Consider the following 25,794-nt stretch of genomic DNA (forward strand, 5'->3'; position numbering starts at 1 on the left):
GGAGTAGGTGGACTCCCTGGCCTAGTTTGAGTGAGGGCGCCGCGGGCATTTCTACCGTTAGTGAGTGCCCGTCCCTTCATCCATACAGGTATGCCATTCCACGCTGTGTTGTAATTTGCCCTTCTTTAAGTGATTTGACCCAATTAATAGTTGATTGTGCAAGTGTTACAGTAACGTAGTTGATATGCTCTGAGTGAAGTCATATTTACGTCTTTAACGTCCCCTGAAACATGGTGATGTCACCGGTTAGTGAGTGCCCGTCCCTTCATCCATACAGGTCCCTAACGCAGCCTAGGCTGTGTCTGTAGGGTGGATGTTGTATCCACAATGTCTTGTGAGATGTCCGAGGTCCAGTAGGATCTGTTACCTTCGTGAGACCCGGCCGTCAGACGCTTCAGACCACCTATAGCCCCCATAGCTGGCTCGTCTGGCCCTAACGCTCGGCCAGCGAGGTGACCCCGGATTACCAAGCCACACACCACTACCAGCCCCCATCATTGGTGGATGAGTGTCTAACTCAGTAGGGCTATTTGTGTGGTGGAATTAATCCACTGGGATCCCCAGAGTTCGTCGGAAAGTACTCCAAGGTGGCTGGACCCCATGGCTGTTGCTTGAGTATCACCCCTGACGACTGAGTGTTGTAGTGGCAGTTGCCCTGGTCTTTATGGTGCTAAGTGACTATAATAGTTGTGTTATTGAGTATGTCCACCCAGTAGGGTTGGAAGTGTTGTTGAGTATGTCCACCCAGTAGGGTTGGAAGTGTTATTATGTCCACCCAGTAATGGTGTGAGTATGTTGAGCCTGAGGGCCTAGTACTAGATTTCGTCTGTTGGTACAAACAAATTCTTTCTCGTAATTTCATATTCATGTTTAAATAAACTTTGTATTTGTATAACTGTGTCTATTATTTACCTACAGTGTTTACCGTTATTTCTTCCCTATTGCTTGATACTATCATTACATCTACCCACGAGCCTCCTATCGTCACGCTACCAATGGTAATAAGTATAAGAGTAAAAGGAATTGTTACGGGCACACAGAGGCCCTAATAAATGGTGGCAGTTCAGGCCCTCATAAATGGTGGCAGCTATGGTGATGTAATGAACATAGTATCGAGTTGGGAGGAATGACTGTGATACTGTAGTTTTTAACTGAGTTATAACCATTTCTCTGTACGGGTATTTAATAACCATTCCACTGTAACTAATGAGTATTTCAGATTGCTAATAATTTTGTCCCATATTTTTCCGAGGTACAGATTTTTGTGGTGGTTTGCAGAGAAGGTAATAAGTTCAAAGAAATACCTTGGAGTTAGGTTAGAAAAAGTCTTGTTTAAAGTAAAGGAAACCTGCAACAATAACTTGAGTGTAGAGTGTGAATAAGGTTCATTAATATTGGAAGAATTTTGATGTGTAACAATCTGCCTCAAATTTTTTTTTTCCGTTGTTAACTCAGTATTACTTACAGACAGTGAATACATGTTTGGGCCGTGGCACTAGTTGTGAAATGTTTCCATCGTGGGAGTGCCCAGTGTTTTAATTCTGAGTGCTAACAGAAGCATTGCCCTATATGCAAAGGTTAAGTGGATGCTAAATTCTGTACTTGTAATATTCTTTAGTTTATGTGTTAGGTAGGATATATATTCCATTTACTTAATATCTCAGGGCATTTTACAGTTCCTCATATTAATATTTCTATGTATATGCTATAATTTTAAAGTTTATTTTAACCAGTGTGCTGCAACCTTTAGTGATCAGTAATAACAAAAACATAACTTATAAAACCTTTATTAAAAATCATACATAATGGCATCCACATATATCAGCTAAATGTTTACAGAAAATAAAAATATAAAATGATTAGCTATAATTAACAACATTCACCAATAGACCTGTCATGACAAGACAAATGAGAAAAGAGAAAAAGCGCCGAGTCAGAGAGGAAGCTATGGCCAAGAAATCAGAACCTATTCCTTCTCCTTAGATCAGCTGGGAACCTCCTCTTCATTCTGAACTATCAGCAGCTTCACTCTGCACTTTCTGTGGAAGAAAAAAATTCACTGAAGTTCTATACTGTATAGGCTTACCCTTTCTTATAAGGCATTCTACTGACCATCAACTCACAATTCTTGGCAGAAAAAAAAATTATCCTGCAAACTTCCCAATTAATGGCACATTCAACTGTCATTTAGTTATGAAGAGTCTTAAGACTTAATGGACTCAACTTTAAAGTCTATGCTTTCATAAAATAATGAAATTTGTTCCAAAATATGAGCTTGAATTCTGAACCTTTGTGAAAGTTTTGGGCAACTTTCAACTGCTTCATAAATGGTTCTGCAGTAATGGATTTTCTTTCATCATCATTATATTGCTGTTTTACTATATACAGTTAACCCTCACTTTATGCAGTTAATGTAACCCGGAGGGTACCGCGGAAAGTGAGGAACGCGTAAAGTGAACAACATAACATATGGGATTAATTGAAATGGAGTCCAGGCCGATCCCCAAACTCCACTTTTTGACGACACATAACTGTTGCAGTAAAAATTTTATCTTAACTTTATGATGGTATGAAAAAACAAGTAATATAGAAGAGGTTAGGTTAGGAAAGATAAAGGTTAACATAGGAAAAATAAAGGAAAGGTTAGAAAACTAAAAATTAGGTGGAACACTTACGGTAGTAGAAGAGATGGGTCGGCATACGGGGGTGGAGGCTGGTTCCGAGGTAGAGGGCAGATTACTGGCCTTCATGTGAATCACCATTACTAGGTGAATCATCATCACTGTCACTTACAGTTGTCAGGGCTTCCCTGACAAATCCCTCAAAGTCAACTTCACTGTCACTATCAATGGCTTGGGCTGGCTGTGGTGGGTTGCGGGTGAAGAAATCTGTTATGCTTTGCTGACGGCTGGCGTTGATGTTGTCGTGATACACCTTGATGTACGGCTCCATAGCCTGCACCAGCCGGTTATGGAAGACTTCATAGCGGTCATCGTCATTGTCGCGGGAAAGGAAGGACTTCATCTTCTCTGCACACTCCATGGCACCCTTAATATCACTATGACTTAAATTGTGTTCTTCGGAGACTGCCGCACCTTCTTCCTCCTCTTCACTGACGTGTTCTTCTTCCAACATCTCGTCGGCAGTCACTTCAGGATTTCTGATCACCTCCAGGATGTCGTCGTTGGTGGTCTCGGAGAAGCCTGGAACTGTAACAGTCTGCGCAGCTTCTCTGGCAAGGTCCACTGCTACTGCAACATTCTGAACCTCACCAGTCACAGATTGACTCCTCCTCTCACCTGGTATTCCATGCAACACATGTCTCCATGCGTGACGAATTGTAGCAATAGACAGCTGATCCCATGACTCCACCAAGATGTCCACAGCTTTCTTGATGTTAAATACTCTCCAGAATTGTTTGAAGAGTATTTTTTGCTGTTCTAACTGTTGTTCCTCATCTTCGTCGCTCTTGCTATCGGTGGTGGTGTCACTCAGGTTACGCAACTCTTCCCTGGTGTTGGTGTAGTCGTTCAGGAGCTGGAATTTTTTTGTTGAGAATGCAGCTTTCACATTGCAAATCAACTCCTGGTCCATGGGCTGTAATATAGACGTAGTGTTGGGAGGAAGGAAGACCACTTTTACGTTGGGGTGACGATCTAACAGTAGGGGCGAGTGTCCTGGTGCGTTGTCCAGCAGCAACAAAATATTAAATGGGACATTCTGTCGCTCACAGAATTTCTTTACATCGGGAACAAAACAGTCATCAAACCAGGAGAGGGACAGTGTAGAGAACATCCATGCCTTACGTGCTGTCAGCCAGTGGACATTTAGCTTGGTCATGTCCATGCTCTTGTAGGCGTGCGGCTTGCGGGCTGTGTGGATCACCGATAACTTGAGCTTACAGGTACCGGAGGCATTGGTGGTAAACAGGACGGTGATGCGTTCCTTCTGCATTTTCCGGCCCCGAATCCTGCTGGCATTCTTCACAACGAAGGACTTGGAAGGTAGTTTTTTCCAGAAAAGACCAGATTCGTCCATGTTAAACACCTGGTCGTCACTGTACTGTCCTTCCTCCATAATCTCACGTAAAAACGGAGGAAATTCCCGAGCCGCAGCACGATCAGCACTCGCTTCTTCACCACCAATGTTTATATTGGTGATCTTGTTCCGGATCTTAAACCTCTGTAACCACCCAGAGGAAGCATTAAAGGGTTTGGGCTCTGAAGTTCCCATCTTTCGTGCCACTGCCATGTACAGTTCACGTGCGTAGTCCTTCACAGAGCGCGTGTCGACCGCCATGTTCCGTCGCGCCTGACGCACCAAGTACCTCACAAGTAATTTTTCTGTCTTGAGAAGCACCTGGTTGTGAAAATACTTGATCATAGAAGCACCTGTAGACTTTGTGATCTTCATGTGCTCCTTTATCTTGGCTGAATCCTTCTTTATAGTCCGGATCGTAGATTCGTTCACGCCATTCTGGCGCGCCAAATCAACCTGCCTTGTTCCTTTCTCCAACTCTTGGGTGATGCTATACTTCACCTCGTAGCTTAAGGAACGTCGTGTCTTCTTTGGTTTAGTGCCGCTGGGTCCAGGTAAGGAAAGGTTTCTCTCTGGGGGTGGTGGTCCGGGCGGAAGCCATTTTACGGAACAATGGATGCGCGTTTACACGGAGTGGCCTGGAGGGATGAAACTGCCGCGGCTAGGTCAAGCGTCGTCTCTCCTCCCTCCCTCCCTCCCCCGGGTGGACACGTCATAATACTTTAAGCCAATTACAGCTAGCAGCAGAGGGGGGTAGGGATGCATGGCCAATCACAGGTCTGATACGTCATATGACGTCAGTGATAACGCAACAAAGACACACACTGCGCAACCTTACCGCGCCGCTTGCCCAAGCGGAGGGAGAGGCAGGCAGGCGGGCGGGTGGGTGGCGCGTGGGGCAAATCTAAAAATAGCGTCGCGCCGGACACACTCCGCGTAATGGGGTTCACGTACCGCGTAATGTGAGCACGTGAGGTTCTGGCAAGGCACCGCGTAATGTGAGGGTTGACTGTACTGTAAATATTTCCTTACCATTTGTAGAAAGTCAATTAATTTCTTAGGATCTTGGACGGTGCTTAAGTCAACTATATCCATTGGGAGACCATACTTCCTGTAGAGAAAATATTTTTTAAATTAATTACATTTAATAGGAACCCACACTACCTGAGCACAGACATATTTGCTTTCATTCACCCATAAACAAAATACAGTACCGTACTTGTGAAGAAATAAATCCAGCATATATTTATGATCATTATCAACTGGGAAAACAACTGACGAGATAAACACAAACTACCGACTCACTTATATGGGCTAGGCTGAACTCCTGTAGCATCTGATAGGAACCGAAATTCTGGTAAATTTTCGATGAGACTGGAGCAAATAAGTTCGTCCCTTTGTGGTGAATTCTCAAGTTCCGGTTGGTAAGTCCTACGTAGGCTGGGTGTTGTTGGTATATAGGTGTAGAGTTCGTGACTTTCAGGGAGTCTTCGGGCATAAAAATATGGTGCTATTACTTCTACATGGCAAATGCCATAAGTACAGACAGTTTTTGGTTTGGTGGTGTTCTCATGAGGACCGTTTCGTTAGCATTGAATTCTTGGGAATACCCGCTCGTTCGGAGTCCCTTGAATGGTGCTGCCTCTCGCGAGTGCGACATGACTCTTTAGATTAAGGGCAACAAATCATTCCTTTGACTTGATGGGGTCCGTGCGTCTATGTCCTAGCTTGAGAAATCTATGTTAAATCTCAGTGTGTCTAGTAAGCATTTGACCAATCGCATAAAAGAAACCTTCATGATCTATGAACATTGAAATTTGAGTACTGTAAGGAAATTTTGAGTGTGCAACGAGGGTGACAATAGTGCATAGGGGTGAATTTCTAAAATTGATTAAATGGAATGGCCATTGGTCCAATACTGCGTACCCATGAAAAAAGAACACAGGCGAAATCCTGGGTCATTTGGACAATATTTAGAGGTAGCTCAAGTCAATTGAAGTTTTATCCTTTTGGCAAAAAATACGAATATTCATAATATGCCGGTTTATTTTAAAATTTACACATTGAGCAAGTTTATGTGTACACTGTACATATAAATGATTAATTCCTTTTTAAAATGAAACTGCAGTGAACACGCTTACATCAATGGGTGGGAGAGGTGTGGACAACCCATTCATTGTTTTCGCTTTTTGCTTGTAAGGTCCTGTTTTGATGTCCCTGGTTGTGACCGCCTCTGCTCTTCAACAACCTGCAGCAGATGTTGACGCTGGTCTTCACTCTTCGTGATCTTGCTGTTGAATGCCTGTATCAAGGCAATCCCTCTCTCTGCAGTGTCGTTGATGACTCTGAGACCACCCACAACTGCGACGCCAGTTTTGAAGTCTTCATCATCAGACCATGTGTCAGGTTCCTTGGACAAAAAAGAAGTCTTCATTTTGAGACTTTCAAATAGAAAGTTTGATCCTCTAGAAGCAAAGTCTGAGAGCTGCTTTGTGGGAAGGGAAGATGTGGCAGGAAGAGCAGCACGTTTTGGTGAATCCTCGGTCGCCTTCCTCTCAACGATTGCCCGAACTATGTTTGTCTTCATTGTTGCATTAACTTGTGGATCGAAGAGTGCAAGACCCACCAAGCCTTCACTGAGGTACCACAGGTGACGACCGAAGACTGTGAGACATGTTCTTGATATTTTGACGTCGTGGTACTCTGACAGGTCTTGGAGGAGCCGCAAATCATTAGCAGGAGCGGAGGATGGAACGGAGGCCGTGAACCATGCACTGACATACACCTCTAGCACAAAGAATGTGAATCGTTTCAAGCCTAATGTCTCACGAGCAGTTAGTTTAAACTGATTAGCAAAAATCAGGATCTTCATGACATAAATGAGCTTAGCCATCCACCGTGCTCGGTGAAGTGCTCCGGGCCGTCGGAGATTAAACTTGGGTAGAGCTCCATCGAGACACCTGATTGCTAGCTCCAGTACCTCACGGTAATCATCACGTGGCTGCTGCTTCTTGCCCAGATGATGTTTCCAGCAACAGATGAGGTCATCTCGTTTCTCGTACAAACTTGGAGGGAGGTCTGAGAGAGGGCTGTAGTCATCTTGACTGATGTCCTTCCACTTATGCTTGAAGCGAGAGAAGAGAGTATTATCTGGTCCAGAGGAAGGCCCCATGCATTCCACATACGCTTTCTCGGCAACAAGCTCAAGGATGTGGTGACGACACGCGAGATGCAGAAGACGGCGGCCGAGTTTCTGCTCCAGAATGACACATGCCCCCGACAAGTGCCCAGTGTTTGAAGCTGTTGTGTCAAAACTGAGTGCTGAAACATTCTCTGATATTTTCCACTCTTCCAGCGCTGCACTGACTGCTGTAGCAATGGCCTGTCCAGTCCCTGACAATAGTTTCGGGACACCAAGCAGCTTTTCAGTATTGATTCCGGAGACAAGAATGGCGATTCGGTCAACACTCGCTCCTTGTTCATCAGGAATAATTTTTCCATCCCAGTGCACAGTGAGCACTTCACTAGGTTGAAATTTTTCTTTAATTTCGTTGGCAATCCCAGAACGGTGGGTCGCTCGCGAAGTACGCACTGTCTCATAGTTTAAAACTAGTTCCATTGGGTCATGACCTAGACTAGCAGCCGTGGCACTGACGATCCGGAGAGCAGAGCGGTGACTGATCCCAGTGCGGTCCAATGTACTTGACAATTCAGGGGTGATAACTTTGAGAGTAGCACGTTTACGATTGGAAGAAGATACCACTGGTGATATCGCTAGGGAACTTGTAGATGATGACGAGCTTGATTGTGATTCTGTTTCAGACGAAGAACCCAACTCATCATATTCAAGAGCAGAACTGGCTTGATTCTGTTGTAGAGATTGCTTACTCTTGCTTTCTTCCCGACGCTTGATGGAACAAGCAATCTTTTTGTCTACTCCTGCCATTACACCTCTTCTCCCTTTTTCTCGTTGCGCTGCCAGGAATGCTCGGTCTTCTTTGATGGTCAAGAGCTGCATTGCCTTGGGGTGGGCAACATCGAAGAGGTCCTCTAACTCATCACAAAAAGTTTCCTCTTTCTTACGTTGTGTGTCTGTAGTGCGAGTGCAGTTTTTCTTAAGTCCCTTCCACATTAAAAATAGATCCACTACCTTTCGTCCAATACTCTTCTTAGTTATGGTAGGAATCCGTGCTTTATTCCAGAAACTAATAACCGATGCTGCAACTTCACTCGCAGAATCATTCACTGTTTTCTTATGTTCATTGTGACCGTGGAAAAACAGACGTAGAACATCTCTTGAAGGAAGTTGTGCACCCGTGATTTCGGTTATGTGTTGACCAATGAGCCAAACTTCAGTTTTTGAACGTGTACTCTCCATTGAACCTGAAACAAACAAAAACATTTATGTAACTTATGTTGTTACTGTTATGCAAACAACAGCACCCATAAAGCATACGGCATGCAAGATCACTTGTATAAAGTTTTTAAAGTGTTATATACCTAAATTGATGCATTGATTTTAGACAAAGACAATGGTACTAACCGTAATACTGCAACAAGAGCGACGCGCACACACCCACCGTCACGTCTCACACACAACTGATGCTACTGTACCAGTCAGACACTGGCACACAACCTCTTCCCCCTACCCAGACTGACACCCGCCTCTCCCTCCCCTCTGCATTGCCAATAGCTGCACCAGCCAAAATACTCATTACTCATTTTTAGAAAAAATGTTAGGAACAACTTTAGTTTGAATTTGCATTCTACATATACCTGCAAAGTTTCATAGTAATCGGTTCATAAATAAAGAAATTAGAAAAAATCAATAATAATTTCAGTAGTGTTAACTTCAAATGGCTTGAGCCACCTCTAAATATTGTCCAAATGACCCAGGATTTCGCCTGTGTTCTTTTTTCATGGGTACGCAGTATTGGACAAATGGCCATCTAAAAATAAAAACTTTCACTTTTTATTGTCACTCTAGTGTGCACTTTATCTACCGATGTGAGGGTGTATTTTGTAACATGTAACCCATTTTTTATTATTATTATATGATATGAGGCATCTAACTCAAATCATTATTATTCTATGATGATGTACTTAACCCCATGTATTATTATATGATATGATGTTATACTGCCAGATTCTGGGGTCACTAAGTCTAAGGGGATAACTTAACTCTAATCTTAATTCCTAAGGGTCGCTGCCACCAGACCCCCTCTGGACAGCATGTAGCTCGTTAGGTAGCGGGCAGAGCGGACTAGGCATTGGGTTAGGTTTTCCATTGACCAGATCGATAAGGGTAAAGAAGGGTGAAACCATAACATGTCTTACTTGATTTATTCCTTATCAAACATACTGGTAAAAAACATATACATGAATTGGCCTTCCTCAGAAGAACAACGGAAATGTGGTTACCCAGATGGGCCCCAGACTCTTACATTGATGGCGTGTCATCCACCTACTTATTGCATAACAATCTGTGACCACCGTACCTCAGTCGTTCCTTCTTACAATATCCCTTAACACATCAGACTGCTCCACCTGTGTGGGATCTAGTACTGTCGGTTATCATACATAGTAGCACCATCTCAACACACCTGTTACACTCCATACCTGCGAGTATGTGACTCCTTGTGACTTTTAGGTATACACAACAGGCACCTCGTTTGCACACCGCCCTCGATGGGTAAAGACGAGGGCTTCACCTAGAGACATACCAGCACTATTTCTACGCCTGGTATTATAGGTCGCTCCAAGTGACGACCGCAGAGTTTCTCACGGTCTCCTTAGTTGTGACTATTCATTTGGAGTGGTGCGCTGGAAATCCACAGGTTCACAGTGGTTTGGCATAGCGGTGAGTAGTCCCCACCTGTTGTGACGCTCAAAGGGACAACGGCGGCCGGGCGGCAAGGTACTCCGACCACATGGCACCTGAGGTGACGGTAGAACGAGGAAGACTGAGAAATAATGCCTGACGGGCGGTTATCCCACCCCTTAACACATTCCTATCACACTTATATATCCGGCAAAGCTTTAAACTGTAGTAACTTCTATTTATCAACCTTAATTATAGGGCGGGATATAGCCCGCTAGGACACTGACCTGAGGTGACGGTAGAACGTGGAAGACTGAGGGCAGTGCCCCGCCGCTCCTCGTCACATAGGCCTACAGTTTCCAATCCTCAATTTACACTTTTGTTTCTTATGGTTCTCACCTGAACACTTTTCGGTATATTGTCACTCATGTCTTATAAACACATATTTTAATCCTAAATTACACACTAAGGTAAGGTCTTGGTTTGCTAGTGCTTGGGTAAATGCCTGGGATTATAATATCAACGTGGCATCTGAGGCGGGTACATGACGCGCCTTGAAACAAAGGCTGAATGATCATGGCGGGGGTGTATCAACTTCACTTAAAAACTGTAATGAGGGATCCTCCTCTCACACATTGCACTATTTGAACACAAGACATAAGATTCTCTGATCACTGTACCTGTCGTGGGTATATGTCACGTGAGGCTACGAGGTGTATTAAATTCATACCGACGCATACACGATATTTCCTTTCAAGTATAGTTTCTGGATCACTGTCAACACCTCACATAGTTCTGATACATTTATCCTTTTTCCAGATCATTGTTCTCATGTATTTTCATATGATATCTATTGGAGTTATGTTCGCTACACGCTCACAGACGTAAATAGTAAGACCTTCAAACCCTGATCCACACTTAGTCTTACAGTACACTAGTCTGGCTCAACTGGACTTTAACATTCATCTTATGCCTACCCTGAGTGATCCTTAATGCTATGAATACATACACTTAATATGATATAACTATACCTGGGTACAATACAACACATGGTCTAGGAACCTTGAGTAGGTGAGTTGTCCTTTATCAATGTTTCCCGTTTTCTGAGGTTCTACAAGCGCGGTGCATTTGAATGTTATGTAGCGTAATATGAATTAAATGGGATTTTTAGGGATGACAATGATGTGCGCAGTACAATGTATGTAACACCATTTATTATTATTATGATATGATATGATGTATTTACCGCCATTCAGTATTATGACATGATGTACCTAACCCCATGTGCTATTATTTTTGGTGCTGTTTTGTAATATGTATCCCAATATATTTTTTTTATGAAGGTGTGTCACATTCTAGTTGTATGTTAACAGATTTCCATTTCTTTTACCCAATCCTGACCACCGGTAGGGAATTATTTTTCTATTTTTATTGATATAATTGGTGCAATGTTTTGTATGAGCATTTATACTTTATATTAATGATTTAATGTGTATGTCACTACTTACGTGTTTTCTGAACGTTACCGCATAATGTAAATCTTGGGGAAGGGGGAAGCTTTGTAATGATCATGATAATAGCTAACCTGAAAACCTTAAGGATTCATATTACGCTCAAACGTCCACAAAACCTTCTGAGTCCCCCAGTGGAAACGTCCCCCGTTTTCTCTGTTTCCCCGTCTTTGTCTATGGGAGCTTGGAATATAATCCGCGGATTTAGTAGCAGACGCTGTATGCTGGGACCTGTTGCCATCCAACCCTTTGTAATCAATTTAATTTTGCTTTTGATAGCTGAGTCAGAGCATTGTTAGTGAAGATAATAGTAGAGAATGAAAATGAGTTCATAGTCTCAATTTCAACATCAGAGTGTACCGTAAATTAATTCATCGAAATAGGAGTAGGTGGACTCCCTGGCCTAGTTTGAGTGAGGGCGCCGCGGGCATTTCTACCGTTAGTGAGTGCCCGTCCCTTCATCCATACAGGTATGCCATTCCACGCTGTGTTGTAATTTGCCCTACTTTAAGTGATTTGACCCAATTAATAGTTGATTGTGCAAGTGTTACAGTAACGTAGTTGATATGCTCTGAGTGAAGTCATATTTACGTCTTTAACGTCCCCTGAAACGTGATGTTGTCACCGGTTAGTGAGTGCCCGTCCCTTCATCCATACAGGTCCCTAACGCAGCCTAGGCCGTGTCTGTAGGGTGGATGTTGTATCCACAATGTCTGGGGAGATGTCCGAGGTCCAGTAGGATCTGTTACCTTCGTGAGACCCGGCCGTCAGACACTTCAGACCACCTATAGCCCCCATAGCTGGCTCGTCTGGCCCTAACGCTCGGCCGGCGAGGTGACCCCGGATCACCAAGCCACACACCACTACCAGCCCCCATCATTGGTGGATGAGTGTCTAACTCAGTAGGGCTATTTGTGTGGTGGAATTAATCCACTGGGATCCCCAGAGTTCGTCGGAAAGTACTCCATGGTGGCTGGACCCCATGGCTGTTGCTTGAGTATCACCCCTGACGACTGAGTGTTGTAGTGGCAGTTGCCCTGGTCTTTATGGTGCTAAGTGACTATAATAGTTGTGTTATTGAGTATGTCCACCCAGTAGGGTTGGAAGTGTTATTATGTCCACCCAGTAATGGTGTGAGTATGTTGAGCCTGAGGGCCTAGTACTAGATTTCGTCTGTTGGTACAAACAAATTCTTTCTCCTAATTTCATATTCATGTTCAAATAAACTTTGTATTTGTATAACTGTGTCTTATTATTTACCTACAGTGTTTACCGTTATTTCTTCCCTATTGCTTGATACTATCATTACATCTACCCACGAGCCTCCTATCGTCACGCTACCAATGGTAATAAGTATAAGAGTAAAAGGAATTGTTACGGGCACACAGAGGCCCTAATAAATGGTGGCAGTTCAGGCCCTCATAAATGGTGGCAGTAGCAGCCCTCATAACAACATGCCCTATACTGCCAGACTTGGGGTCACTAATGCGAAGGGGGAATACTGAACTCTAATCTTAATTTCTCAGGGTCGCTGCCACCAGACCCCCTCTGGACAGCATGTAGCTCGTTAGGTAGCGTGCAGGGTGGACTAGGCATTGGGTTAGGTTTTCCATTGACCAGATCGATAAGGGGAAAGAAGGGTGAAACCATAACATGTCTTAATTAATTTATTCCTTATAAAGCATACTGGTAAAAAACATACAAATGAATTGGTCTTCCTCAGAAGAACAACGAAAATGTTGGTTACCCAGATGGGCACCAGACGTCTTACATTAATGGCGTGTCATCCACATACTTATTGCATAACAATCTGTGACCACCTTACCTCGGTCATTCCTTCTTACACTACCCCTTAACACATCAGACTGCTCCACCTGTATGGAATATAGCACCGTCGGTTATCATACATAGTAGCACCCTCTCAACACACCCGTTACCCTCCACACCTGCAGGTATGGGACTCCTTGTAATTTCTAGGTATACCTAACAGGCACCTCGTTCGCACACCGCCATGGATGGGAAGAGACGAGGGCTACACCAAGAGACATGCCAGTACTATTTCTACGCCTGGTATTATAGGTCGCTCCAAGTGACGACCGCGGAGTTTCTCAAGCGTTTCCTTATTTGTTCTACTCATTTGGGGTGGTGTGCTGGGGATCCACAGGTTCACAGTGGAAGTGCCTGACCACTGTGGTGTGGCCTTCACATGGCTGACGCCCGGTAGGCGCTCAGAACGCGTCGTCCTGTATTGGGAGAAGTCGAGGCATCACTGAGAATACTGCCGGAGGGGCTTTCGTCACCACACATTAGTACACTATGACTTCACTTTATGACATCAGGCAAGGTTTTAAGATGTAAAAACTGCTAGATAAGTCCTTTTTAGGGCTGAATAAAGCATGATAAAGGACACTGACCTGTATTGGGAGAAGTCGAGGCATCCCTGAGGGTGAAGTCCCGACTCCCCCCTCCTCTCCGTTTAGGCCTACAGTTTCCAATCTTCAGTTTTCACTTTGGATTCTTATGGTTCCCACATCTCCATTTTCCTATCTATTGTGACCTCATGCTTTAGAAATACATATCTTAATACTAAATTACACACTAAGGTAAGGGTCTGGTTTGCTAGTTCCTGGGTAAATTCATTGGGTTATAATATCAACGCGGCACACCCGAGGCGGCCTAGGCGCCAACCCAAACAAAGCCTAGCATCGTATTTTCATGGCGTGGGTATACAAGATATTCTTTTTGAAGCATAGTTTCTAGATCACTTCCAACACTTCACATAGTTCTGATACCTTTATCCTTTTTCCAGATCATTGTTCTCATGTATTTTCATATGATATCTGTGGAAGTTATGTTCGCTACACGTTCACAGACGTAAATAGTATGACCTTCAAACCATGATCCACACTTAGTCCTACAGTACACTAGCCCGGCTCAACTGGACTTTCCCAATCATCTTATGGATACCCTGAATTCTCCTTAATGCTATGAATACATACAATTAACATTATATAACTGTACCTGGGTACAATACAACACATGGTCTAGGAACATTGAGTAGGTGAATTATCCTTTAACAGTGTTTCCCGTTTTCTGAGATTCTACAAGCGCGGTGGATTTGAATGTTATACAGCGTAATATGAATTAAATGAGGTTTTTAGGAATGACAATGATGTGCGCAGTACAGCCCATGCCAGTGGATTTTATTTATACACACATATTATATATCAGGTATTCTATTTATGTATGGATTATTGAAGAGAAACTCTTATTGTATTCTTTATAAGAATTTAAATGTAGTAGCCTACATATTCAACAGTTATTGATTGCATTAAATTGAATAGCTATGCTACCTTTATTGTCTAACAATTATATTTACTTGTTACATGTTTTTTATCAGTTTAGGCAGCAAATGTAAGAACCATTTACAGAAAAAATGAACATCATCAAATTAAAAAGACATACTGTACACTGTACAGTATATGCAAAATATAAGACTACTCATAACAACCAGAAGCAGCAACAATTAAAGCATAACATGAACAAGTGCGCAACAATTACTAATACACATTTTAAATACCAAAAATAAAAAAAGACATCCATGCATAACTTGCTGAGAACAGTAACTGCTACTGTACATAGTGTAAGCCAAAGCAAAAAGCAGCCATGCAAAACAAAATTGCTTAAGACAAGCATATACAACAATATACTGCATGAGATTAGGTCAGTATTGTTGGATGTTCAAATCACACATTTCTACATTATGCTGTGAAACATTTATCATTACCTGATGCTAATATCTCACTGGTGAACATATGGAGTAGTACTCATATGTGTACTGCAGTAAATTTTAAATACTGTATTTAGCATTATCTAAATGTATTTTTTATGGGATTAGCTCACCAGGGCACAGGTCAATGACCCACATCAGGGCCTGGGGCGAAAATATAATAATAATAATAATAATTGTTAAAAATTAATAAAAAATAATATAAATAATAATAATAATAATATAATAATAATTATAAAAAATAAATAAATAAATTAACAAAATCAATAGTGAGAAACAAATGTATGTTGTGTTGTCAAAGTAAGGGAAACAATTGAGACCCAGCATTTGTGTGTAAATGAGGCAGAAAGTCAGATCAGCAACTTGGTCAAAATTTTTGTGATGCCATATGGCAGCAGGGTCTACCATTAGACAACACTTTATGCTTCCAATATCTTCCCAGGCGGTAGTACCTCCCTGTTTCATAGCTGCCTTGTAACACGTATTTGTTAGAGTATTGCAAAATTATTGGGTTAATTCATGTTCATAATTTTGTTAGCTGAAGTATGGCTACCAGAAAGCATCGTTTCTGAAAGCAATGAATATAGACATATCAGCCTTTTAAAAATCATTGAAAACTCCAAATGCCGATTGTAAGAGACACGCAACACTGAGGACAAGGCCAAGACTGGGACGAAAAGCACACCAAACTTTGCACCAGGACTCTTTTTGATGAAACCTGGCGACAAATGGGAGTGTGGGCACCTCTGAAACCCTCTCAACTGAGATAGTACTCTGCCTCAACGAGGTAAGGGAGGAGGGAACAGAAGCCTGAAGAATATGGAATATAACTGGAGTTCAGTTGGAGATGTAAAAAAAAACAAATAAATAAATAAAAAATTACATGTAAAATCGGCTCAGAATGAGCACTTACATAAGGGAGAAAGGTTAATAAACTTTATCAGCCTGTATCTCAAAATGAACTTTTATAACTCTCATTAGAATTTCTCCACCAGTTTTTAACTGATTTCAATAAAACAAAAACCTTTCCTTAACATAATTACACCTTCCAATTTTTTCTGTCGTGTAACATTTATTTTGGGTTTATTTTATCTCGATATATTGACGAAAATTTCTTCACATTTTGAAAAATTTATATTCCTAAAACCAAAGATAAAAAAAAAACAGACGTGTAATGTCTGTAGTATAAGCTAGGCAAGTTCAGGCGCTCCAGTCTCTCAGGGTAGCTGACAGTCCCGAGTATATCTCCGGACCAGAAGGGGTGACAGTAATCCAGATGGGGAAGCACTTCACTCTTGTAGATCGTTATGAGGGACGGACCGTCTAGAAATCTGAACGACCTTCATATAAGACCCAATAATTTATTTGCCTAATATACCTTCTTCTCGCAATGGCCCGAGAACTTCAGCTCATTGTCAACAGACACACCTCGGTCCTTCTCACATTCAGTCTCAAATAGTGCAGTTTCTTCATCCCGTTGGGACATATGATACTCCTCCTTACCGTTGGTACGCCCCAGGTGCATCCTCTTACACTTCGTGACATTGAATCTCAGCAGCCATTTCTTCGACCATTCTTGAAGCCCACAGAGGTCCTTCTGCAGCTCTTCATAGTCCGCTTGGTTCTTGATTTCCCGAAATAACTTGGCGTCATCGGCAAATATTTGTATGGAGGAGTGTACAAGTAATGTCATTTATGAAACAAACAAACAACAGCGGGCCCAATACACTGCCCTGTGGTACCCAGCTTGTGACAGGTACGGATGATGATTTCGTGCCATTAATCACCTCACACTGCTTGCGGTCATGTAGAAAAGAAAGTCTTCTATCCACGCTAGGACATTTCCCCGAATTCCGTACCCTTCCAGTTTGATTTTCAGCCTTTCGTGGGGTACACTGTCGAAAGCCTTGGCAAAATCTAGGTAAATATTGTCGATATTACCACCTCGTTCCAGAATATGGGTCCAAATATCCAATACCTTGAGCAATTGTGTTAAGCAGGAGCGCTCCGGCATAAAACCGCGTTGGCAATCCTTTACAAGGTTGTTTCGTAGTAGATGTTCCATTGCGGCATCTCTGATAATACTCTCAAGTACTTTACATATTATGCTGGTCAGGCTCACCGGTCTATAGTTGTTCGTGGAGTGATGATCGCCCTTCTTGAAGATAGGACTCACATAAGCCACTTTCCATTCACTGGGGACCTTTTGTTCATCCAGGCATTTACAAAACAGGATCTTCAGGGGCTCGGCAAGCTCGTTGCACAACTCTCATAGCACTCTAGGATGCACCATGTCAGGGTCGAGACTCTTATGGACCTATACACTGCCCTGTGGCATCTCGCTTGTCACGGGTACACATTACGATTTCGTGTCATTAATTACCACACACTGCTTCGCAGTCCCGAAGAAAGTCTTCGATCCATGAAAGAAGTGAATCCAGTATCCTTCTAGTTTTATTTTCACCCTTTCATGGGGTACAATCAAGCTGTGTAATCAGTCATTTCACGTAATGCTTAGAAATTTTAGTCATTCCCCGAAATAAATTGAAAATTTCATGTCATTTTAAAGTCATTTCGTGAAACTACTGAAAGGTTTAGTTGTTCGGATTCCGCGAAATGACTGAATGAAAATTCATTTCGAGAAATGATTAAAATTGTCAGTGGTTCTATTATAAAATTCCAGAAGATTTCCATCACACACACACACACCAGTACCTGTTGGCCTTCTGCATCCTGCAAAACAAAACAAAATAATCCGTGGACCTTTTATGGTTGTAATAGGAAAGAACTGGGGATTACAGTCAAACCTTAATTCTTTTGGGGGGATTTAGGTCGCTGTGGTCGGGCATCCAGGACGTACACCTCTGGTTAATGATCTTCTATTACATTTTTTTATATTGATGTCGACCAAAATACTCTTTATTTTTACCGCAACTTGTAATTTAATAAGCAACTCAGCGCATCCATTACCTGTAGTCCATTTATACAACAGGGAACCAGATGTCGTTATCTGTAGACTGGGGATTTATGACATAATGAGCTAAATTTTGTGGTGTACATATCTAAGATGTAATCATATTTCTAAGTTTAGCTTAGAGCAAATGTGTATAAACATAATCCTCATATTAATTCATCATGAGTCCGTATTATCCGGAGTGTTATTAACTTTTAAGTCTTCTAAGAAATACTAAATTTCATAAATTTCATATGTAGTTACTAATATATATTTGTTTGATAATTTATACAAAATTTCAAAATTCGATGTATTTCTCGGGGAGTGTGGTGGGGGGTCGTTGCCTAGACACCGGTGTTGTTTTGGTGGGGAATTAGAGCGCAGCGTTTCAGTGCAACATGTACGATAATAACCGTTTACCAACGATAAACACCAAATTTCTAGTTACAAATATACTTCCTAACAAAAGACATATTCATTATATTTTTTTATGTTTAGCAAATAGAAAAATAATAATTTTAAGTTTCTTTTTATTTATCTAGGGAAAGTCACCAACGTTCGTCTTCGTAGATATTCTAATGAATCAGTGACTACTTGTGTCTTTTATTTCCCTTCTTTTTGTACACTTTATAAAATAATAATAATAATAATAATAATAATAATAATAATAATAACATTGAAACTAATATTTGCCGGTAAATATGGAGAACTCACGAAGATTATACTGGTTATGTCTCCGATGTGGTGTTAAGAGAGGGTATTATGGTCGAGTCAGCGTAGTTTTAACCCTATTTGTTTTAAAGTCTTTCTTTAAGTGATGTAGTCAGAGATTTTTGAGAATCGGAGCCTAGATAATGTTCCTTCACCTGGTAGAGACACACACAAGTAATCCTTCACCTGGTACAGACACACACACTAGTAATCCCTCACCTGGACACTAATCCACCTGCGAACCTAGTAATACTTTGTACAGACACACTAGTAATCACCTGGTACAGACACACACACTAGTAATCCCTCAACTGGTAGACACACTCTAGTAATCCTTCACCTGGTACAGACACACTAGTAATCCTTCACTGGTAAGACACACACTAGTAATCCTTCGTGGTACAGACACACACACTAGTAATCCTTCACCTGGTACACACACACTAGTAATCCTTCACCTGTTAAAGACACCACTAGTAATCCTCAACTGGTACAGACACACTGTAATCCTCCTGATACAACACACACTAGTAATCCCTCCTGGTACAGAAACACTAGTAATCCTTCACCTGGTACACACACACACTAGTAATCCTCAACTGGTACAGAACACACACTAGTAATCCTTCACCTGGTACAGACACTGTAATCCCTCAACTGGTACACACAATAGTAATCCCTTCACCTGGTACAGAACACACACTAGTAATCCATCAACTGGTACAGACACACTAGTAATCCTTCACCTGGTACACACACACTAGTAATCCTTTACCTGGTACCACACACTGTATTCATCTTCCCGGACAGACACACACTAGTAATCCTTCACCTGGTAAAGGACACACTAGTAATTCTTCACCTGGTACAGACACACTAGTAATCTCACGATGCAGACACACTAGTAATCCTTCACCTGAACACGACACACCTGTAATCCTTCACCCGGTACAGACACACACTAGTATCCTTCACCTGGCAGACACACACTAGTAATCCTTCACCTGATACAGACACACATTAGTAATCCTTCACACCAGACACACACTAGTAATCCTTCACCTGGTACAGACACACACTAATATCCTTCACGGTACGGACACACACTAGTAATCCTTCACCTGGTACAGACACACACTAGTAATCCTTCACCTGATACAGACACACGTAAATCTCCTTCACCCTGGTGCAGACACACACTAGTAATCCTTCACCTGGCATACAGACACTAGTAATTCTTCACCTGGAGAACACCTGTTCCCCCAGGTGCAGACACACACACTAGTAATCCTTCACCTGGTGCAGCACACTAGTAATCCTTCACGGTACAGACACACTAGTAATCCTTCACCTGGTGCAGACACACTAGTAATCCTTCCTGGTACAGACACACTAGTAATCCTTCCTGGTGCAGACACACAGTAATCCTTCACCTGGTAAAGACACACAGAGTCCTTCACCTGGTACCGACACCACTAGTAATCCTTCACCTGGTGCGAACACACTAGTAATCCTTCACCTGGTACAGACACACACTAGTAATCCTTCTGTGCAGACACATTAGTAATCCTTCACCTGGTAAGACACACACTAGTAATCTTCACCTGGTACAGACACTATAATAATCCTTCACCTGGTGCAGACACACACTAGTAATCCTTCACCTGATACAGACACACAACAGTAATCCTTCACCTGGTGCAGACACACACTAGTAATCCTTCACCTGATACAGGCACACACTAGTAATCCTTCACCTGTGAAGGCACACACTAGTAATCCTTCACCTGATACAGACACACACTAGTAATCCTTCACCTGGTGCAGACACACACAGTAATCCTTCACGATACAGAGCACACATTAGTAATCCTTCACCTGGTGCAGACACACACTAGTAATCCTTCACCAATGCAGACACACTAGTAATCCTCACCTGGTGCAGACACATTAGTAATCCTTCACCTGGTACAGACACACGTAATCCTTCACCTGGTAAAACACGTGTTCTACCTGATACAGACACAACTAGTAATCCCTTCACCTGGTGCGAACACACTAGTGATCCCACCTGGTAAACACTATAGTAATCTTCACCCGATACGAACACACTAGTAATCTTCACACCTTGTAGAGCACACACTAGTAATCCTTCACCTGGTACAGACACACACTAATAATCCTACCTGGTACAGACACACACTAGTAATCCTTCACCTGGTACGAACCCGCATAGTAATCCTTCACCTTTAGACACACACTAGTAATCCCCTTCACGACACACTGTAATTCTTCACCTGATACAGACACACTAGTAATCCTTACTGGTGCAGAACACACTAGTAATTCTTCACACCGATACAGACACACTAGTAATCCTTCACCTGGTGCAGACACACACTAGTAATCCTTCACCTGGTACAGACACCACTAGTAATCCTTCACCTGGTGCAGACACACACTAGTAATTCTTCACCTGATACAGACACACTAGTAATCCTTCACCCGGTGCAGACACACACTAGTAATTCTTCACCTGATACAGACACACTAGTAAATCCTTCTCTCGGTACAGACACACACTAGTAATCTTCACCTGGTGCAGACCACTAGTAATTCTTCACCTGATACAGACACACTAGTAATCCTTCACCTGGTAAAGACACACACTAGTAATTCTTCACCTGATACAGAACACTAGTAATCCTTCACCTGGTGCAGACACACTAGTAATTCTTACCTGATACGAACACACTGATGTCCTTCACCTGGTGCAGACACACACTAATGTTCTTCACCTGGTACAGACACTAATAATCCTTCACCTGGTGACACACATCAATCCTTCACTGGTACGAACACTAGTAATCCTACCTGGTACAGACACACTAGTAATCCTTCACCTGGTGCAGACACACTAGTAATTCTTCACCTGATACCGAACACTAGTAATCCTTCACCTGGTACAGACACCTGTTCTTATGACCACACTAGTAATCCTTCACCTGATACAGACACACACTAGTAATCCCTCACCTGGTAAAGACACACACTAGTAATCCCTCACCTGGTAAAGACACACTAGTAATCCTTCACCCGGTACAGACACACACTAGCAATCCCTCACCTGGTAAAGACACACACTAGTAATCCCCTCGCTGGTACCAGACCACCTGGTAATCCCTCACCTGGTACAGACACACTAGTAATCCCTCACCTGATACAGACACACACTAGTAATCCCTCACCTGGTACAGACACACTAGTAATCCTTCACCTGGTAAAGACACACACTAGTAATCCTTCATCTGGTAGAGACACACACTAGTAATCCTTCACCTGATACAGACACACACTAGTAATCCCTCACCTGGTAAAGACACACACTAGTAATCCCTCAACTGGTACAGACACACTAGTAATCCTTCACCTGGTACAGACACACACTAGTAATCCTTCACCTGATACAGACACACACTAGTAATCCCTCACCTGGTAAAGACACACACTAGTAATCCCTCACCTGGTAAAGACACACTAGTAATCCTTCACCCGGTACAGACACACACTAGCAATCCCTCACCTGGTAAAGACACACACTAGTAATCCTTCACCTGGTACGGGCACACCTAGTAATCCCTCATCTGGTACAGACACACTCTAGTAATCCTTCACCTGAATTGCAGACACACTAGTAATCCTCATCCTGGTACAGACACACACTAGTAATCCTCACCTGGTACAGTTACACACTAGTAATCCCTCATCTGGTACAGACACACTCTAGTAATCCTTCACTGGTACAGAACTACACACTAGTAATCCCTCATCTGGCTGGGCTTTTTACTAGTAATCCCCTCACTGGTACATGTGAACACACACTAGTAATCCCTCATCTGGTACAGACACACTCTAGTAATCCTTCACCTGGTACAGACGCACTAATGTCCTTCACCAGGTACAGACACACCTATTAATCCCTCTCACTTGGTACAGACACACATTAGTAATCCTTCAACTTCCAGTACAGACACACTAGTAGTCCCTCCCAGCTGGCTGAACACACACACTAGTAGTCCCCCTCACCTGGGTACAGACACTAGTAGTCCTCTGGCTAATTCTGAACACACACTAGTAGTTCCTCACCTGGTACAGACACACACTAATCCCTCACCTGGTACAGACACACTAGTAGTCCCTCAGCTGGTACAGACACACACTAGTAGTCCCCTCTTTTTACCTGGTACAGACACGCTAGTAGTCCCTCAGCTGGTACCCAGACACACTAGTAGTTCCTCACCTGGGTACAGACACACACACCTAGTAGTCCCTCACCTCAGCCCTCGCCTGGTACAGCCTGGTACAGACACACGTAGTCCCTCGCCTGGTACAGACACACGTAGTCCCTCGCCTGGTACAGACACACGTAGTCCCTCGCCTGGTACAGACACACGTAGTCCCTCGCCTGGTACAGACACACGTAGTCCCTCGCCTGGTACAGACACACGTAGTCCCTCGCCTGGTATTGTCGTACAAGTATTTATATTTTAAATTTATATTCTTGGCTACTCGTCAGCCCGCTCGCTTGATAGATGGTCGGTCTGTTCTATCACACACACTGTTGACAAGTACTGGACATGCTCGGGGTTTCTTTTACACAAGGCATGTGTCCTAACCCTGGAGCCAACGCTACCAGAGGTCAGAGGTTATGGAATAAATATATGAAGTAACATAACTAAGCTATAACTAATATCTATACTTAATGAAGTAAGAAAAAGTTAGAAAAAAAAAGGTTGAAGAGTTTACAAGTTAACAGTAGTGGGATAAATTAATAAGAAAATACAACTAAAAAATCCCTCCTTTACACATGTACTGTCACTCCGTCTGGTCCCCGAGATATGCTCGGGTCTGTCAGTTGATTGAAAGTGTGGAAAGAAGGGCCACTAGGCTGGTGCCAGCACTACGGCACCTCAGCTACCCCGAGAGATTGGAGTGCTTGAACCTGCCTAGCTTATACTACAGACGGGCAGGGAGGACCTAATTGAGGTGTATAAGCATGTAGTGGATTTCTCCCCTACAAACGCTGTTTGTCGCTGAGTAGCCGACCCCACGAATTCCCCAGTGTATGCCTCTTGGTCTAGGTCAACCAGCGCCGCCCACGGAGCGGGGATCAACTACTAAGCCACGCCTACCCCCCGCTATTTAAGACCTGACCTCGTGGTGACCTGTCTCTTTCTACCTACACCAACCAGCCAGCAACACCTCCTCCGCCTGCCTGGCGGTCCTCGCTCCCGCCGGCGAGCATGGCGACCCACAAGCTGTCCTCCTCTGAGCACCCTCACCAACCAGCTCTCTCTACATCACGCTTGTAACCATGCTGCCTTCCCAGCACCAAGCTGCATTGTACATCCAATACAACAGTGTACAGTGAGCACATTGTGAGTTTCCTTTCTCCATCCCATCCTGAGTGAGAACCAAACATAACGTACCCCACAAGCATCTCAAGGGCACTATTCAGTCGAGTGTCCTTACCTGGAGCTGTCGGACGCTCGCCCTACAAGGGGTCACAAATAAAGGTTGAAGAAGCCGCAAGCCCAAAAAACTGTGAAGGGTAACTTTTTCGGAGTGAGAGTAGTGCCCCTTGAGATGCTTATACACCTCTATTAGGTCACCCCTTGCCCGTCTGTAGTATAAGCTAGGCAAGTTCAAGCACTCCAATCTCTCAGGGTAGTTGAGGTGCCGAAGGGCAGGCACCAGTCTGGTGGCCCTCCTGAGAACATTTTCAACCAACTGACAGTCCCTAGCATATCTCGGGGACCAGACGGGGTGTCAGTACTCCAGATGGGGAAGCACCATCTGCTGCATAAACCACTGATGCTGGCATAATGCCGCAACTGTGGCAACATCATCTGGGAGAAATGACAGAATGCTAACACAGGTGTGCTGCTGCTCTGAGACAATACGCTGGTCCACAAACCCCGTATTGTGTTTTTGTGTTTATCCTCTTCGCCACTGATCGGCTTGTTAGCCTTGGGCGATCGGTCACGTCTCTTTTCCTATATTCTTCACCAAAGTCGGCTCGCTAGCCGCCGGGCGATCAGTCACGTCTCTGTCACGCACTGTTGGCAAATACTGGGCATGCACCGGCTCCTGAATGTACCTGAACCCGCTCCAGTGTTGGTCAAGTCTTATCTTGAAAGAGCTCACACTCGGTGCCGTCACAACACTCTCTGGTAGATTGTTCCAAGAGTTTACAACCCTCACTCCGAAAAAGTTTGCCCTCACGGTTTTCCGGACTTGCGGCTTCTTCAATCTTGAGCTGTGACCCCTTGTGGGGCGAGCGTCCGCCAGCTCCAAGTAAGGACACTCAACTGAGTAGTGCCCCCTGAGATGCTTATAAACCTCAACTAGGTCCCCCCTTGCCCGTCTGTAGTATAAGCTAGGCAAGTTCAGGCGCTCCAATCTCTCAGGGTAGCTGAGATGCCGAAGTGCAGGCACCAGTTTGGTGGCCCTCCTTTGAACATTTTCAACCAACTGACAGTCCCTAGCATATCTCGGGGACCAGATGGGGTGACAGTACTCCAGATGGGGAAGCACTTCACTCCTGAAGATCGTCACGAGGGACGGACCGTCTAGATATCTGAACGACCTTCTTATAAGACCCAATAATTTATTTGCCTGATTTACCTTCTTCTCACAATGGCCCGAGAACTTCAGCTCATTGTCAACATACACACCTAGGTCCTTCTCACACACAGTCTCAACTAGTACATTTTCTTCATCCCGTTGGGACATATGGTACGCCTCCTTACCGTTGGTACGCCCCAGGTGCATCCTCTTACACTTCGTGACATTGAATCTCAGCAGCCATTCCTTCGACCATTCCTGGAGCCCACAGAGGTCCTTCTGCAGCTCTTCACAGTCCGCTTGGTTCTTAATTTCCCGAAATAACTTGCCATCATCGGCAAAC

The 25,794-nt window shown here is 43.4% G+C and overlaps 1 protein-coding gene across 1 annotated transcript; it reads right to left on the bottom strand.

Annotated features, from left to right (window-relative positions):
• Positions 1 to 1,888: 1,888 nt before the first annotated feature.
• On the bottom strand, positions 1,889 to 24,708 carry LOC121871309. Its single transcript, XM_042373528.1, has 5 exons — positions 24,661 to 24,708; positions 23,172 to 23,343; positions 5,344 to 5,557; positions 5,071 to 5,149; positions 1,889 to 2,039 (listed from the first exon to the last, which is right to left on the bottom strand). Exons 1-5 carry the CDS (start codon positions 24,706 to 24,708, stop codon positions 2,004 to 2,006), a joined length of 549 nt encoding a protein of 182 aa, XP_042229462.1. The 3' UTR covers positions 1,889 to 2,003.
• Between the last annotated feature and the right edge of the window lie 1,086 nt (positions 24,709 to 25,794).

This window comes from Homarus americanus, unplaced genomic scaffold (assembly GCF_018991925.1).
Source record: "Homarus americanus isolate GMGI-L3 unplaced genomic scaffold, GMGI_Hamer_2.0 scaffold45698, whole genome shotgun sequence".
Classification (NCBI taxonomy): Eukaryota; Metazoa; Arthropoda; class Malacostraca; order Decapoda; family Nephropidae; genus Homarus; species Homarus americanus.

What these genes read in the sequence shown, in the direction of transcription:
- LOC121871309 (XM_042373528.1), bottom strand. Translation starts at nt 24,708, where the DNA reads ATGCCAGCATCAGTGGTTTATGCAGCAGATGGTGCTTCCCCATCTGGA. An exon ending in GTTCAGCCTAGCCCATATAA is followed by an intron (nt 5,150 to 5,343) that starts GTGAGTCGGTAG and finishes TTTTCTCTACAG; the next exon opens with GAAGTATGGTCTCCCAATGG. An exon ending in TAATTGACTTTCTACAAATG is followed by an intron (nt 2,040 to 5,070) that starts GTAAGGAAATAT and finishes TTTCTTCCACAG; the next exon opens with AAAGTGCAGAGTGAAGCTGC.